The following is a 16,713-nucleotide window of genomic DNA, read 5'->3' as shown; positions in this document are numbered from 1 at the left end:
GGGGCCTGCGTTGAGAGAGGGGCATCTTCACCCTCCATGACGTCCGCCTGGATCCTGTGCTGGGGTAGGGTGGGGCAGGATGGGTGTGGTGACTAGCCTTGAGAGAGGTCAAGGGCACCAGGGGAGTTTTGTGGAAGAGACGGCATACCTCAGTGGGAAGAACAGACTGGAAGGAGGAGGAGCTGGCTTCCTGTTCTGTCACCGGCCTGTCTCACTGGGCTGTGACCTTGGGCAGATGACTTCATGTCTCTCAACAGCACCATCCTGCCGTAAAAGGAAGACAAAGACTCGGCCTCCAAAGCAGCGGGGGTTGTTAACTCAGATAATGGCTCAAATACAGCGTAGGGGGCCTGGCAAATGGCAGTGATACCCACAATGTTTGTGCGGGCCGCAGGAGAGCGTGAGTGTGTGCGGACACCAGAGCCAGCTTAGGCTGAGGCAGGGCTGGGAGGGCAAGGTATGTGGCTGGCCAGGCCACAGCCCTCTCTGCACCTGCCAAAACAATGCCAGCCCCCAGTGTCAGCGGCTCCCAGAAAGGCAGAGCCTCAGGACACTCAGAGTTTGGGGTTGGAGATGGGGTGACCTCTCCCACTCTGCCCTGGGGGCCTGGAGGAGGGAAGCAGGCTTAGATAAGGCAGCTCGGCAGCTCAGCTCTGCAGTGGGCCCCACCAGTATGTTTAGTGATGAGAACTATAGGGGCTCCTTGGCTCCCTCTAGCAACCTCTGATGTGGGAGAAGATTCTGGGGGCTCGCCACTGGGCTCCCTACCTGTCTTTGGGAGGCCCCGGCCCTGGGGGTTGTGGAGAAAGGAAGCAGAGCCCCCAGTGGGAAAGGGACCTTCAGAAACGGAAAATGCACAGAGCTGGCAGCCCTGCGCCCTCTGGTGGCCTCCATGCTCACTGCAGCCTGACTGCTTTGTTCTAAGGCTCCCTTGCTCTGCCCCCACAGCGGGGAAGCACAGCACAGCGGGGAATTGACAACACATTGTGGTGAAGAGGGTGGCTGGGAGCCCTAGGTATGAAATCCCAGCTCTGTCACTGCTGCTGCTACTACTACTACTACTGCTATTATTATTATTACCACCATCATTTCTACTGGTTACGAGCTGGATGACCCTGGCCAAAGTGACTTACTCACTTTATGGTTCAGATTTGTTTATAACTTGAGGTTGAGAACAGTAGCTACCACACAGCTGTTTCAGAAAGTAAATACCATCTCCAAGGGGCTTGGGAGAAATGATATTAACTAACAAGTAGAGGTAGCTGTGCTATTCTGTACTACTGGGTCAGCGTTACTTAGGGGCACTGCTTGTGAGTGGGAGGCTGTAGACGGCCCTGACTCGGGGCTGCATTCTGGCTCTGCCGCAGCCGCCCACCAGGTCTGTGCTCTGCACGTGCTGACCAGTTACACGTCATACACAGAGGGAGAAAGGGAGGGAAGTTCAAAATCGCTCTAGAAAATGCCCTCAGCAGTTTGGGGATGAAGACGCCAAGTCTGAATAAGGCCAACATGGCCAGTTTTTCTAATTCTTGGTTAGAGTCTGCCTTTGAGGTGGCTGACTTGCATCCAAAGGCCCGGTAACACAGAACCCAGTGGCGTCACTCTTGGTGCGGACGCAGGTGCTCACGCAGGCAGGACAGGGAAGCAGCTACCGGTTACAGTCTCAGGTTCAGTTGCCACCTCACATCCACAGAGGGCCCCACACTCACTGCAGGTGGACAGTCAGTGTTCCCAGTCTCTCTTGTTGGCCAGGTGTGCACAACTGCCTTGGAGAGCTTCAAATGAATGCTTACAGGAGGCAGCAGTGCTGTGCCCGCCTCTCTTCTGTAAAATGGGGCAGTAACAGTACCGTGTCAGGTTCCTGCATAGGTCAAGTAAGGCAACGTGTGTAGGAATTTTAAATTCCTGCCAAGTAGGTGACACTCCCCACTCCTCCCTTCCCCGAATTTTCCTCTGGATACGTGACTTTGAGCAAGCCACTTCCCTCTCTGGGTCTGTGTTCTCAACAGCTAAATGCAGGGACTGTCTTAGATGATTTCAAAGGCTGCTTCTAGCTTGAGGCCTTCAAGATACTTATGACTCTAGGGCGTTTAGATGCAGTCAAGTCTTACGTGAATACTAACGATGCTTAAGATTACGAGGCTTTCACGGGACTGCTTCATCCAGCTGGTAAGGGCACATCTATAAATAACAGCCCTTTGCATACTGAAACATGTCAAAGCCTTGAGAATTAAACATGCATCTTAATGATCTTGTTTACTTTTTTCATTTGATTAGCCCAAAGTTGCACTTCAGCTGTGCCTGAATCAGCACAAAGTGACTGGATTTAACCGAGCCCCTACTACAGCCTTTCAGAGGCACTGCTAATGACCACGATTTACCTATAATGGGAGGAAAACAGAGCTCCTCCCTCCCAGAGACACAGACACTGGTGGGTAGACATTACCTCTGGCTTTGGGAAAATTCCCTTTTGGAAGGCAGTGAGGTAAAAAGAAATGAGCCTTGGCCCAGCTTCATGGAGAGTGCTTCTCCCTCTGACCTTCCCCCCTCTCATCCTCTCTCTCACTGTCCCTCTAAAATAAATAAATAGGGAATCTGGGTGGCTCAGTGGGTTAAAGCCTCTGCTTTCGGCTCGGGTCATGATCCCAGGGTCCTGGGATCGAGTCCCGCATCGGGCTCTCTGCTCAACAGGGAGCCTGCTTCCTCCTCTCTCTCTGCTTGCCTCTCTGCCTACTTGTGATCTCTGTCTGTCAAATAAATAAATAAAATCTTAATAAATAAATAAATAAAAATCTTTAAAAAAAAAAAGAAAGAAAGAAAGAAATGAGCCTTGGAGTCAGATTGAATTATCACAAGTCCTCTCTTGGCTATGAGAACTTAAGCAAGTTAAACTTTCTGAGCCTCAGTTTCCCTAGTGGTAAAATGGCAATAAATAGCTTTTCCTGGCAATGATAATATGGGTTCAGTTAGAAGCAGGAAGAGGCCCTGAGCAGGATTATGGGATTGGTAGGAAGCCCTCCAGTTCTTGAATTAGGCAGACTGCAGTATTGTTGGTCTGTTCAGTGCTTAGCCTCTGAACCTGTTTCCCTATCAGTCAAGTTGGAACCCCACCACTTATCACAGGATTGCTGTGCTTGGGTCTTTACCAGCAAAACCATCACTTCCGCTGTGAACCCCACCCCTATGCTAATCTAGCTTCCGTGCCTGGCTCAGAGCAGTGGTGTAAATGGAAAAACCTCCTGTCTGTCTAGGACCCTTTCAACACTCAACTTAAGTAGCCCATGCCAGGCTGAGGCCCTCCTGTGACCACTGCCTCAGCCCTCAGCATAACCCAACTCCTTATCGCCAGAACCTTGCCTTGCCAGGGTGCACCTTCAGAGTGGCTTCAGTGGCCCTGGGCTGTCCGCCTGAGCTGGTGTCTGTTGGCTGTCCTGGGTAAGTCTGCACTCACTAAAGAGGCAGGAGTTGTGGCTTTCTCCTGGGAAGGCTGATTTGGGGGCAAGAATGGGGTCAAGGATACGGGTAGGGCAGGGGAATTTCTTGAAACTAATAGAGGCTGGTGTAAAAGAACATGGCACTGGAATCAAACGACCTGATTCAAACTCAGTTCTGTCACTCCCAATAAAGGATCTGGGTAAGCCACGGTACCTCCAAGTTGTAACCACACTGTAAAATGAGGATAACAGTATCTACTTAGCACAGCACCTGGCACATGCTGAGTATTTCTTCATGTTCCAAGTACTATTTTAAATGTTTAAATGCATTAATTAATTTACTCCCACTACAACTCTAGGAGATAGGTATTATCCTCATTTTGAAGGCACTGAAAAGTTCACAGAGCTAGTGAAATACTCCTAAAGGCAACAACACACGGGACACAATCTCCAAGACCACAAGGACTGTCTGCAAGTTTCTGCATCGGGTCTGGCTCCAATCTTGTTCCCTCAATTGTAGCAAATGACAGAGACCAACTGGTGTTGTAGATAGAGTTAACATAATATATTTATTTTAAGTGCCATTCATGCATATCAGTTCTGGCAGCAACAATCCTAATGACACTTGGGTATTTCTTTACAGCACTAAACAGTTACAAAGAATGGGTGCCGTTCATCATAGAGGCAAAATATGAAATCGTGCAATAGCAAAACTGTAGAAACATTAAAACACTGACTGTCCAACAGCAGTACAGAGAGCAGATTGTGTTTGCACAAAAAGCCAATGCATTTTCATCACATATATACAATATAGATATGTACACATCACCCTCTGAATGAACAATATCAAAATACTCTATTCCATTTGAAATAATCCCCGGATTGATTCCCTCCCACTTCAAAGGACATCTGAGAGACATGTATTTACAAGAACACACATGAATACATTTACATTTCAAAAACTGCCACAAATGCCAGTCGGATTATTTTCCTGGACAGAGTACCCCCATTTGATTATATGCATTTATTATTCTTTTCCCCAAAAGTCTTCAGTCAATTTAGACCCCAAACAGAACTTGCTCTGCATTAACAACCACCAACTGAAACAGCCACTAGAGGGGATGCTCTGCACCCCACCAGATGGCTTGGGCTGGCTGGAGCCCATTAGAAGGCCTGTCTTAGGCTCTTGGGCCCCCAGAATCAAAAGAGTGTGATGGGTCTGAGTGGAGGCTCTGCCTCCAGGGCCATTTGTGGTAAGTTTAAATTCTTATAGAAATATTGATCATTGCAAATCAGTAAATGATTGCCAAATAGGAAATTAGCTTCACAAAATTTGTAAAATCTTCATCAGTGGTTTCTACTCAAATCATTCAAGGTAAGACTGCATTCCAATACCCAAATTGTTTAAAGTGCACATTGCTACCCAAGCAATTTAAAGTTTCAAAACAGCTATTTTGGTATCCAGAAAACAGTGACTTGAGCAGACTATTGAAAATCCACCCCCCCCCAATTTTTTCAAGTTTTTGCTCTGCAGGCTGCTATCTCATCTTGCCTCTGATCTGTTTAAGGGGCCTGTTGGCTGCCTTGCCAGAATCCTCCCGATTTTCACTGATCCAAGGGGCTGGAACTGAGCTTCTTTTCTCATTCCAAGCAGGGTCCAAACAAAAGAACATAAAGCCCTTCCTTTCTCCCCAACCTCACCAGCCTTTACTATGACTGGCTTCCCAGTGATTCATTAAAGGCAATACTCCATTAAAAAAAAAAATACCCACACACGCTGACAAACACTCTCACATACACACATACAGAAACAAAGATATCTATCTGTTTAGTTCAAGTAGAGAACACTCAACGACATTATCACTACGGCTAATTAAAGTGACTTAAAGCATGGCTGACAGAGACGAGAGATGCTAAAAAACAACCAGTGAACAGTTATTACTCCTTGATTTGATGGAACATATCATTCCCCCATTATAACTGAAAGAAATTCTGCCTTTTTTATGGTCTAAAGAACCAATTTAAAATCTATTCATTAAAAAAAATCTCATTTCTGTTACTTTTATTATAAAACTAAGACAATCAATTCATGTAAAGTAACTATGATACAATATGAAACAAAACAAGAAACAACTAATAAAAACCCCAAGGAGGCAGGCTATTTCAAAGTAACCCAACATCATGCATACAAAGACACAGGACAACAGAAACAGCAGATGACTTAAGGGTATCTGCACTGAAGACTGAGGCAAATAAAATCTATGTGTGGCTCTATCCTCCTTTCAGTGCTTCCTAAATGGAAACAGAATGAGTGAGGAAACTCGCGGTATCAACAGTGCCCTGCTGTTCTATTGCCCAAATGAACTCTGATTCAAATTCCAGAAAAATCCTATTTCGCTAATACATCTCAATCAGCAGGAATGCTAAGATAGAGAAATATACTCACGTGGTAAAAGGAGCGATGATAAAGAGAACGACACAATCTCTCTGATTGTCTTGTCTGTAAACTCTTAAGTAAAACAATTCTGTGCTTTCAGACACCACACTTCTCCTTAATGAACCATACAGGAGCTGAGCATTCACAGAAGGTAGCAATAAATATTAAAATAACACTTTTGAATAATAAATACATGAGTGAATATGGAGGCAATGATTTTGTTAAAGAGCCAAGCAATGCCCAGCTGCTAACCGATCACATACATTTCAGAAATGTTAATGCAGATTTAGGAAAACAGACATTGACAAGGTACAACTAAACTCTGTAATCCCCCAAACATCAAAACAAATTTGGTCAGTTCTTTATGCTGCTCAGGAACAACATGCCCCTCTGGATTGTTTGGAGAGTATCAAACTCTGGGTTCTTTGACTTACTGAGTAGGACTCAATACCCACATTTCTGAAAAAGATTAAATAAGGGGAACTGGGCTTTGAAAAAATCTATTTCCTTTCGGTTCCCTCTATCAGTTAAACGCATCCTGCAGAAAATAGCCTAACAAGGAATAAAAACTCACAGTAACTTTCTTTTCAAGACGTAGTAATCCAATTAGAAAAACTGAAGCCTTTCAGTAATTTTTGTACATATATTTACACATATGTATCTATAAACTGCTTGCAGCAAAATAGGCTCTGTCTGAAAAATCAGTCTGGCACTTGTGGTCAACATCAAACTGACACAAATATGCAAAAGCCGTTCAAATCACACAACAGTTAGGAGCTACGTAGGGCAGCTGGCAGGGAGACAAACATGTAGTACTTGTTTGGGTCAGATAAAAGCAGTAAGTTATCCAGCTAAAATCTTTTTGATTGTCTTCAAAAGAAATTTTGATAACATCGGTAAAGTGATTAGCAACTTTGTTTTCTCAACTGGATTCTCTTAAACCTTTCCCCTTCACTGCACAGAAAGGTGATGCTGGGGTCTGGTGCCTTGCAGAAACAAGCTCTACACAATTGAATCCCAATCAAAGTCATCCTGGATGTCATCCGGAGGCAGAGAGCGCCGCATCTGGAAGGCTTGGGAAGGCATCATGTGCTGCTGGTTCATGGCTCCGTGATGGCCTGGAAGAAGGAGGCAATGTCAGCAGTGACTTGGGTAATGAAGAAAGAAATAAATGAACGCCTACTGAGCACTTCCTTTGTGCCAGGCACTCGGTGCATATTATCTTCCTAATCCACCCAGAAGCCTTCACCGATGTAGCTCTTATGACCCTCGTTTTATGAACGACAGGGCAGAGGTTAAAGAGAATGGAACAAGTTACCCAAGGTCATACAATTAGTAAGGGGAAGAGATTTGAATTCAGTTCCCTTGATTCCAAAATCCACGCCTGTTCTGATTCCACCAGGAGGTAGCAAGGAGGGCATAGAAAGAATACTAGGGTGCCCAAACGCTGATGCAGCCCTTTCTCTTAGTCTGTCCTGCATCAGTACAGGTTTCAGTAACAAGAACTGGCTCCCATGAGAATGGTAAAGGGAGAATGATGTAGTGTACCAGTGAAGTCACACTGGGTCATCCTGAACTCTCACTAGCAAGTTAACTTTTGGGCCACCAAGTAATAGTGGGTGAACACAGAGAACATCAACACAGCTGAGTGCAGGGAAGCCACGGTAGATCAGAGTGGAGAACAGGATGCCCACCCTCTCCACACTCTCCTTAGGTTACTGTGGTCGTGTGCAGCTTGTGCTCCTCAATTTTGGTGCATTGTGCCCTTGTCTCCACAGCTTTGACAAGCCCCCTTCCAAACCAGACTTTTTTCTCAAGTAATAAACTCTATCTATTTGCAGAATTCATTCTTCTATTAGGAATTAAACATATCCTTTTAATGTGGAATTTTCACTGGATTGTTGCAGTTTTGTTTGATTTGCTTGATCCGATTACAAAGTTTCAAGCAATCTGCTGCTAATCTCATTTTTCTTATAAGCCCTGTAATTTTTAATGCATCATTTTATAAAATGCTAAGATTTTCAATATATTGCAGTATAGCAGAAATGCCTGTATTTATTTTTTAACTTATAAATTCCTTATTATGCACCAGGTGCTAAATTTAAGTGACGTACATCTAATCCTCATTTAATTCTCTTAACAACCCTAGGAGTTAGGCAATGATGTAAGTTCCCTTTAACAGACAAGGAGGCCTCATGACCCAGGAGGGTTAAGGCAGCTATCTAGTGGCAAAGTACCAGAAGGCAAACCCTGAGAATCTGGTTCCAGAGTCTGAACTACCAGATCTTACCACCTACAAGGTTCCTGGTAAGTGCTGAGGACAGAGAATACTTATTCCTCCTTGGCCATCAAAGAACAGGTTACTTGGCCACAAGTCTTCCTCCATACTACCTGGCACACACTTCTTTGGAGGTTTTAAATTCACATCTGCACATGACCTTTCTGTTCCCTGAGCAGCCTAAGTGGAGGGCAGCATGGTACATAAGAAAAATCAACAACGAACTCTAAATCCAGATATCAAGACTTGAGTCTTGGTTTGGTTACAGCAAACTGGCAGCTCTGGGCAAGGTATCTTTACTCCTGAGCTGGCACTTCCTCATCTAGATCATCCTTAAGCTACCTTCTACCTCTAACCATGTGCCTGCCTTTGCTGCCCTGAAAATGTAACTTATCCTGCATTCAGGAACCCAGGGGGAACAGTTTATGAAATAGCAGCAACTCCTGCAACTTACTCCTCTGTAAGAGACTTCCTCAGAAACGAGAGCTGGGGGGACATCAGAATGAATGAAGCAGAATATACAGAAGCTAACCAAAGTGGGTTCTTAAGCCTACTCAAGTTGCATCAGAGTCAAAAAGCCACAAAGATCCCTAAGACCCCAGGACAAGCTCTAATGCCCCTGGACCTCTTTAGAGAGGCAGGACAATAATGAGAATCACAACATCAGAGAGACTCAGGTTATACGGTCCAAACACCAAATGACACTTGAATCCCTTCATCCGGCCCTGAAGCCAAGTAACTGTAAGATTGTCACCCCATCCTCCCTTACCCAGGAGTTCACTCCCTCCTGAACAGACTCGCTCACAATGGGACAGCTAAAGTCTTTTTAATATTACTCTCTGAGTACCAACCGCAATACAACACACCCCATATTACCTGCAATTGTCGTTCCTGGAGTGCTGAGTGCCTGTGGGATGTGAGGGTAACCAGGGGGCGGCATCACTGAAGGAGGGAGATTTTGCCTGGAGTCTATGTACAAATTTCCTAATCAGATTGAAAAGCAGAATAAAGGAAAACATACTTACATAAATAAAACAAGTCAAACATTAAAACCTTAATAAAATTATTACCTAGAACTAAATTAAGCAGGTAAGGCAAGAAAAGAGAAAGAAAAATTACTCCTTCCAGATGCTAATACCAAAGGTGGTACCAGGCTGAGTGTGAGTATACTGATGCTAATTCTGGCACTGCCTCTTTCTGTCTGGAAGCCTCCAGTCAAGTCATCTTTACTGTTGCTGTTACACACCTCATAACATTTCAAAAGCATTTTCATAACTATTTTATCATCTGAGCCTCTCACTAAGTCCAAAATGAGGGCAAGACAGGGATTATCCCCATTTTATGGATGAGGGAACTGAGGCTCAGAAAGACTAAGCTGATGTGCCCAAAGGCACATCAGTTTGACAGGGTTAGCACTAGCATTCAGTTCTGCTAGGTCATAGGCTCCTTCTACTGACCACTGTACCTCTCTCCCTGATTTTCTCACTTTCAAAATAGACTTACCTGTATGTACCTTAGCTGATTAACAAAATGAATGGAGGCACAACGTGACAGGAAAGATTTGCACAAATTTAAAAGAGATATACCAAGTAAAGGTGATGAAAAAAGTATTACTTAGAAGTGAGAAGGTGGCAAGGTGCCTGGGTGGCTCAGTGGGTTAAGCCTCTGCCTTCCGCTTGGGTCATGATCTCAGGGTCCTGGGAACGAGCCCCGCATCAGGCTCTCTGCTCAGCGTGAAGCCTGCTTCTCCCTCTCTCTCTGCCTGCCTCTCTGCCTACTTGTGATCTCTGTCTGTCAAATAAATAAATAAAATCTTAAAAAAAAAAAAAGTGAGAAGATGGGAAACATCTCATTTGAATGGCATTTCTGAAGATTCTTAAATTAATATATTTTTGTCGACAGGAGCCATTAAATAGAACAGCTCTAAAATGTCAATTACACTGCATCCTAATGCAAAGTAGAAAGGGAAGGAAGCAAACATCACATGCCTACCCCCAACTGCTCCTGGGGAAGAAGAAGCCTAACACTGGCTCACACTGTATGGAACATCTGGAATACTGGAAAGGCTATTTCTCCCTTAGGTATCCCTTGTATCACACAAATTACAACTGCATCTAACAATACTGTAATCAAACTAGTAAACAGCAACCATTTCCCCAGAGGCAACTAAAAAGAGACTCAAGGTAGGAAAACACCATTTGCCTACTCACAAGTTTTTACCTGTCACCGGAATGTCAGACTGTCCACGCTTAAAACAGCCTCTGAAACAGCCTAATTCAGGCCTACCTCTGTTCATGCATATGAGGACATAAAACTAGAGAGAAAATGAGACAGAACCAGGAACAGAACCCAGCGCTTCTGACTTCCAAGCCATTGCCTCCCAAGATGACATGCCTTTTAATAGTAAAGTTTACAGTCAGAACTAAGCTCTCTGACCAATTTACCATACTGAAGATTTAGGAAGAAAAAAGAAAGAAGAGTTACACTAACCTGCAGCTCTGGGATATTCTTAGAGGAAAAAACCCACCCCCAAGTACTGATCAGCTTTCACATGAGCGGCCAGCACACCTAAAACTGCAGCAGGCTGGAGAGGCCACGCCACTCTCAGTAACACATTCACTGGTTTATCAGTGACTTCTCAGCCTATGTTATAAAATCTTAGTTCTCTTTCTACTCATCCGTAAGAGCTCAAATCACAATCAAAAGACAACTGATTTTTATGGAAATTCTGTGTATGTATTGTTTTTGGCTTAGTAATTCTTAACTTAAAAGGGGAGTGAGGTAACAACTAGAGAAGAATTACAGGAATAAACAAGGATCACAGGAACAAACATGTCACCCACATTAAATAGACTAACTTTTTAAAATTCTGTCACATTCCTAACACTTTTATTTTCATGAAGAAATTTTTCATTACTCCTCTTTTTTTCTCATGTTCTCATTCTATTCTAAATAATGAGCCAACCTGGACTTGCTAAACAAAAAATTAACTTCCAATGTACTTTTCAAGGACTTCTGAGATCCTACAACATTTAGAAAATAGGAGAATTTAAAAATCTAATCACATATTTATTGGAAGTAGACTCTTGTTGAATGACCATTCATTCATTCAAGAAGTTATTTATGTTATAGGCTTGCTCTAGGCACTGGGTATATAGAAATGAAAAAACAAACTTCCTGTCGTTTTTTTTGTTTTGTTGTGTGTGTGTGTGTTTTTTTTTTTTTAAGTAAGCTCCGCACTCAACCTGGGGTTTGAACTCATCGACCCCAAGATCAAGAGTCGCATACTCTACCAACAGAGCCAATTTGGTGCCCCAATAAACTCCCTCTTTTTGAAGCATATTCTCAGGCTGAGGGCAGCAAACAAAGTAACTTAATATGTTATGCACACTACAGAAAAAAATAAAGAAGGGAGTGGAGACAAGGAGTGCTGGACATAAGTGCCATTTAAACAGAATGGTCAGGGAAGGCATCACTTGAAGAGGTGTTTATAGAGAAAAAAAAAAGTGAACAAAATTAAGGATATGAGTGAGCCATGTATCTATCTGGGAGAAGACCACTCCACACAAAGGGAAAAAACAGCTACAAAAAAGGCTCTGAGGTAGGTGGAGTGTGCCTGGTATGTTCAAAGAATACGAAGGAGGCCACTGGTATGGGAGCAGAGAGCTGAGGGGAGGGGATTAGGATACAAGGTCAGAGAGTAATGGGGGACCAGATTGTGTAACGCTAAATAGGCCACAAAAAGACTTTGTTTTTTTACTGAGAAAACTGGGCACTGATGAAAGATTTTGAGCACAGAAGTGATCAGATATCTGTGTCTTGTAAAAATCCCATTTATCCTGCAAAGCCAGCTTCAAGCTGTTTTCCTCTGGGAAGTTTTTCTATTTCCCCAAGACAGTTAAGCCCCGTTTTCTTACTCCTACTGTTCTATGGCAGAAGTGCAGTCTTCATCACACCAGACTACAAGCTCCTTGAGATTAGGGGATATCCAGACTTATTTTTTCATCCCTACTGCCCAATACATAGTTAGGCACAGAAAAAGTTTAAGTAAATATCTATATGAAATGTACACCTACCCTTATTTAATGACCTTTAAGCTGAGCCCTCATTAAGAACAGCACAGTTAGAGAACTTAAACATTACTGGACAAGACAAATTGTAAACACAGGTAAAATGATTTAGAAAGGAGAGACACTGTGTACTGTAACATCCTTTTCTCCTTCCCTTCTCTCTTCCACGCTAACACATTACAGCACCTCTAGGGAACCCAAAGAGGTATTTACCAGAAGGTGAATCTTGAAGGCAGAAGCGAAAGGGAAAGTTTGAAGGATATGGACAGACTATATTCAGGGAGTCAAGATCTATACCCAAATGAACTTTGTAATTTTAGGCAAGTTGCTTTCTCTCTCTGGTCTCAGTTTCAGTTAACAGTTTTTATCTGTTAGATAAAAGGATAAAATTAATCTTAAGTCCCCTCTTACATTCCATTTTGAATTTGTGGCAAAGATGTGCTGGGGGGTAGAGAGACAGGAAGTGGGATAATATCTGAATGGATCTGATACAGAGGGCTGTGAGAAGGAGAATAAAATAATGATAGAAAAAGGCTTAGACTTAAAAAGGAAGCAGGCTGGGCATGTAAAAAACCTGAGTGTCTATGAGAAGACATCAGTGGGTACAAGGTGACAAACACCTGGAGAACTACCACTGATCAGAGAAGTATTGACAAAAGCCAACATGGCTTGGCAGGCCAACGCTGGATAAAGTTCTTTTGACTCAGAAGGAAAAGACAAAAGGGGAAGGGGAGTTGGGAGAGGATAAAAATGAGGAAAAATGATAGGTCTTCTGCCTTTTTAATAGGCTGTGAGTGGAGTAGCACTGAGAATCAAGTGAGTTGTGGGGACCCTGGAGAAGGAAGGTGACGGCAATAAAAAGGAAAGATGGCAGAAAAAATTAAAACAATCAGAGTATCAGATCCAAATAAATCCAGGTCAAAGGTGAAGAAGAAATGACCATGGAGTAACAAAGGGCTTTGAGAAATAACCCATGATCTCAGTCTAGAAAGAATACAGAAGTAGTGCTTCGCCACTCTCACATGGGACAGCAGCAGCAGATGGTTAGCACTTTTTCCATGACCAAGAGTGCCAAGTTCCAAAACCAGAAGGTACACTTGGACCTTACTTAGAAATTTAGGTCACAAAATCGAAGAAAATCTTGTTTCACCACATAAACTTTGAAATTCCAGAAAAGGGGAGCTACTGGCTAATATGTACAATGGCCCTTGAAACGGTTCTCTCTTTAAGACTGACCCACACCTTCTTCTACTTATCTTCCTAGAACTTTCTAATCTGCTGCAGGCAATAATTTGTAAGCAACATAGGTACCCACCCCACCCTTAGCATTTTAAAGCTGGCTGAAATGATCTGAGAGTATTTGGCAGAGAATATGGCAGCACTTGGAAGAGCTAGCTTCATGATTTATTTTGGTTAGACAGGGAAATAAAAAAGGAAAGAAAAACCAAGGGACAAAGAACAGAAGGGATGGTACACCTCTGGGATTTAATGCAAGATGGAAAAGTAAAAGTGATGTATCCTGAAAGAGAAAAACTATGGGTCTGAAACCTACCAGAGGATCAAAGAAGATGAGCTGTCCATCTACAAGAAGAGATAAGAAGATGAAATAAGAAGGCAAATAAGTGAAAATGCATGCCACGTTATATAGATCTTGACAATTAAAAAGGAATAAAGGGAGGATTCCGAGAAGATGGTGGAGTAGGAAGCACCAGGAATCTTCCAACCTAGATAAAATTACACTGGTAGACTGTCTGATGCAACAGAAAACACTGGAGAATTTGGAACTCTGAAGTCTACTGAGTTTGCAACGCATAGAGGAAGGCTTATATAATAAATTACAGTTATTTTTGGTCAATTCCAGCTCTTAGCCCAACAGCAGCTACCTATCCCTCATCCCTACCCGATGGCAGGTAGCTGTGCATGTGTTCCTGGAACAACTCACACAGCTTGCAAGAGCCACTGTAGGCAAAGAGGCCTCTGTTCTCCAAATACTGCAGATCTGTACTCTGATCACAGATATGCAGATGTAAAGGAGAGTGGCCATTGTCGCACATTCCATCAATGATGCAAAGCACCTCCCATCTAAATAAACTAATTTCCAGGGGTTATAAGGGGGCTACTAACCTCCATTCCCCCTCTTTCATTTTTCTCTTTTTACCCTTTGAGGAGGCAGACATTAAAAGCCAGGACACTGAAAAACAACCACATATACTGGGAAAATTAGAAAGTGACCACCTCTGCCAAGAGAAAAGTACAGACACAGAGAAGACCTGAGAAGACCTTAGGGCGAATCTTAGCATAAGGATACTTTGCAGCCATCAAGAAAACAAAAACAGAAGACAAAATAATTGAAAACAGCAAACCCGGGGAAGGAACAGAATCTAGTTTCCATAGGTACCACATTCTTAGATTCAAGTGTCTAGTTTTCAACTACAAAATCACAAAGCATACAAATAAACGGATAAGTATGCCCTATTCAAAGCAAAAACAAATCAACAAAACTTGACCTTGAAAAAGATATGATGGCAGATCCACTACAAAGATTTTAAAACAAGTGTCTTAAAGATGCTCAAAGACTAAAGGAAGATGTGGAAAAAGTCATAATTACAATGTATGAATAAACTGGAAATATCAATAAAGAGAGAGAAAACCTAAAAAGAAATAAAAAAGAAATTCTAGGGGCACGTGGGTGGCTCAGTGGGTTAAAGCCTCTGCCTTTGGCTCAGGTCATGATCTCAGGGTCCTGGGATCGAGCCCCGAATAGGGCTCTCTGGTCAGCAGGGAGCCTGCTTCCCCCTCTCTCTCTGCCTGCCTCTCTGCCTGCTTGTGATCTCTCTGTCAAATAGATAAATAAAATATTTAAAAAAAAAAAAGAAATTCTAGAACTAAAAATTATAATAACTGAAATGAAAAATTCACTACAGGACTCAAAGAAAAATTTGAGTGGGCAGAAGAAAGAATCAGTGAATCTGAAGATAGGAAAATGAAAATTATCAAGGGTAAGTAACAGAAAGAAAAAACTGAAAAAATTAAACAGAGACTAAGGCACCTGGGGAACACTATAAAGCAAATCAACTGTGCATTGTGGGAGTCCCAGAAGGAGGAGGAATGGGACATAGAGAATATTTGAAAAAATAATGGCTGAACAAAGAATGAGAACATCCAAGAAGTTCAACAGACTCTAGAAAGATGAAATCCACAAGAGACCCACACCAAGACATATTATAATCAAGTTTTCAAAAGCCAAGGATAAACAGACAATTTTGAAAGGAGCAAGATAAGTGACTTGTCACACACAAGGGAACCTCAATAAGATTACCAGCAGATTTCTCATGGTAGATTTTAGGAGTTGGAAGACAATGGGCCAATCTATTCAAAATGCTAAAAAGAAAAAGTATCAACCAAGAACTGCTATACCCAACAAAACTGTCCTTTTCAAGAGCAAGGGAGAAATTAAGATGGTTCCAGATAAACAAAAGCTAAAGGAGTTTGTTACCATTAGCCCTGCCCTCCAAGAAATCTTAAAGGAGTCCTGCAGGGTGAAATAAAAGGACATTAGACAGTAACTCAAAGCTTTATGGAGAAATAAAGATATCAATAAAGGTTATTATAAAAGCAACCAAAGAGCTAGTATTACTGTGGCAACAATTCAGAACCCCACTTTTTCTTTTATACATGACTAGAAAGACTAATATATTTTCTAAAAGTGATTAGTTTAGACACAAGTATTATAACTTCCACTTGTAACTCCACATGTTTTTTACATAATTTAAGAGACTAATGCATTTAAAAGCATTATTAATATATGTTTTGGGGCACACTGTACATAAAGATGTGATTTTGTGACATCAACAATCAAAGGGGTAGAGATGGAGCTATAAAGCAGAAGAACTTCTTTATGTTATAAAAGTTGTACTGATATAAATTCAAATTAGAATGTTAACAACTTTAGGTTGGTAAACCCAATCCCCATGGTAACTACACAGAGCTATGCAATATAGACAAAAGGAATTCAAACATTTCACTACAGAAAGTCAACAAAACACAAAAGACAACAGCAATGCAAAAAAAAAGGGACAAAAAGTAGACAGAAAAGAAACAGCAAAATGACAGAAATCACTCCTTATCTGTAACTACTTTACATGTAAACAGATTAAATTCTCCAATCAAAAGAGAGATTGACAGAATGAGTAACAACACATATCTGTAAGACCCTCACTTTAGATCCAAAGACACAAATAGAATGAGAAGTGAAAGGATGGAAAAAGTAACCCAAAGGGAGTAGGGACTGCTATACTAATATCAGACAAAATAGACTTTAAATCAAAAGGTTACAAAGACAGGGGTGCCTGGGTGGCTCAGTGGGTTAAAGCCTCTGCCTTCGGCTCAGGTCATGATCTCAGGGTCCTGGGATCGAGCCCCGCATCGGGCTCTCTGCTCCGCGGGGAGCCTGCTTCCTCCTCTCTCTTTGCCTGCCTCTCTGCCTACTTGTGA

General features: G+C 42.4%; 1 protein-coding gene across 1 annotated transcript in view; it reads right to left on the bottom strand.

The window, feature by feature from the left end:
- Positions 1 to 3,979: 3,979 nt before the first annotated feature.
- Positions 3,980 to 16,713, bottom strand: part of FOXJ3 (forkhead box J3) — a 149,375-nt gene continuing 136,641 nt past the window's right edge. The window contains exons 12-13 of the mRNA XM_080802663.1: positions 9,026 to 9,133; positions 3,980 to 6,989 (exon numbers count right to left, since the gene is read on the bottom strand). Of these exons, the coding sequence (XP_080658789.1) occupies positions 6,874 to 6,989; positions 9,026 to 9,133 (224 nt within the window). The 3' untranslated portion in view covers positions 3,980 to 6,873. The remainder of the gene's footprint in view (positions 6,990 to 9,025; positions 9,134 to 16,713) is intronic.

The sequence above is a fragment of the Martes martes genome (assembly GCF_963455335.1).
Source record: "Martes martes genome assembly, chromosome: 4".
Lineage (NCBI taxonomy): Eukaryota > Metazoa > Chordata > Mammalia > Carnivora > Mustelidae > Martes > Martes martes.
This window is presented reverse-complemented; position numbering and strand designations above follow the sequence as displayed.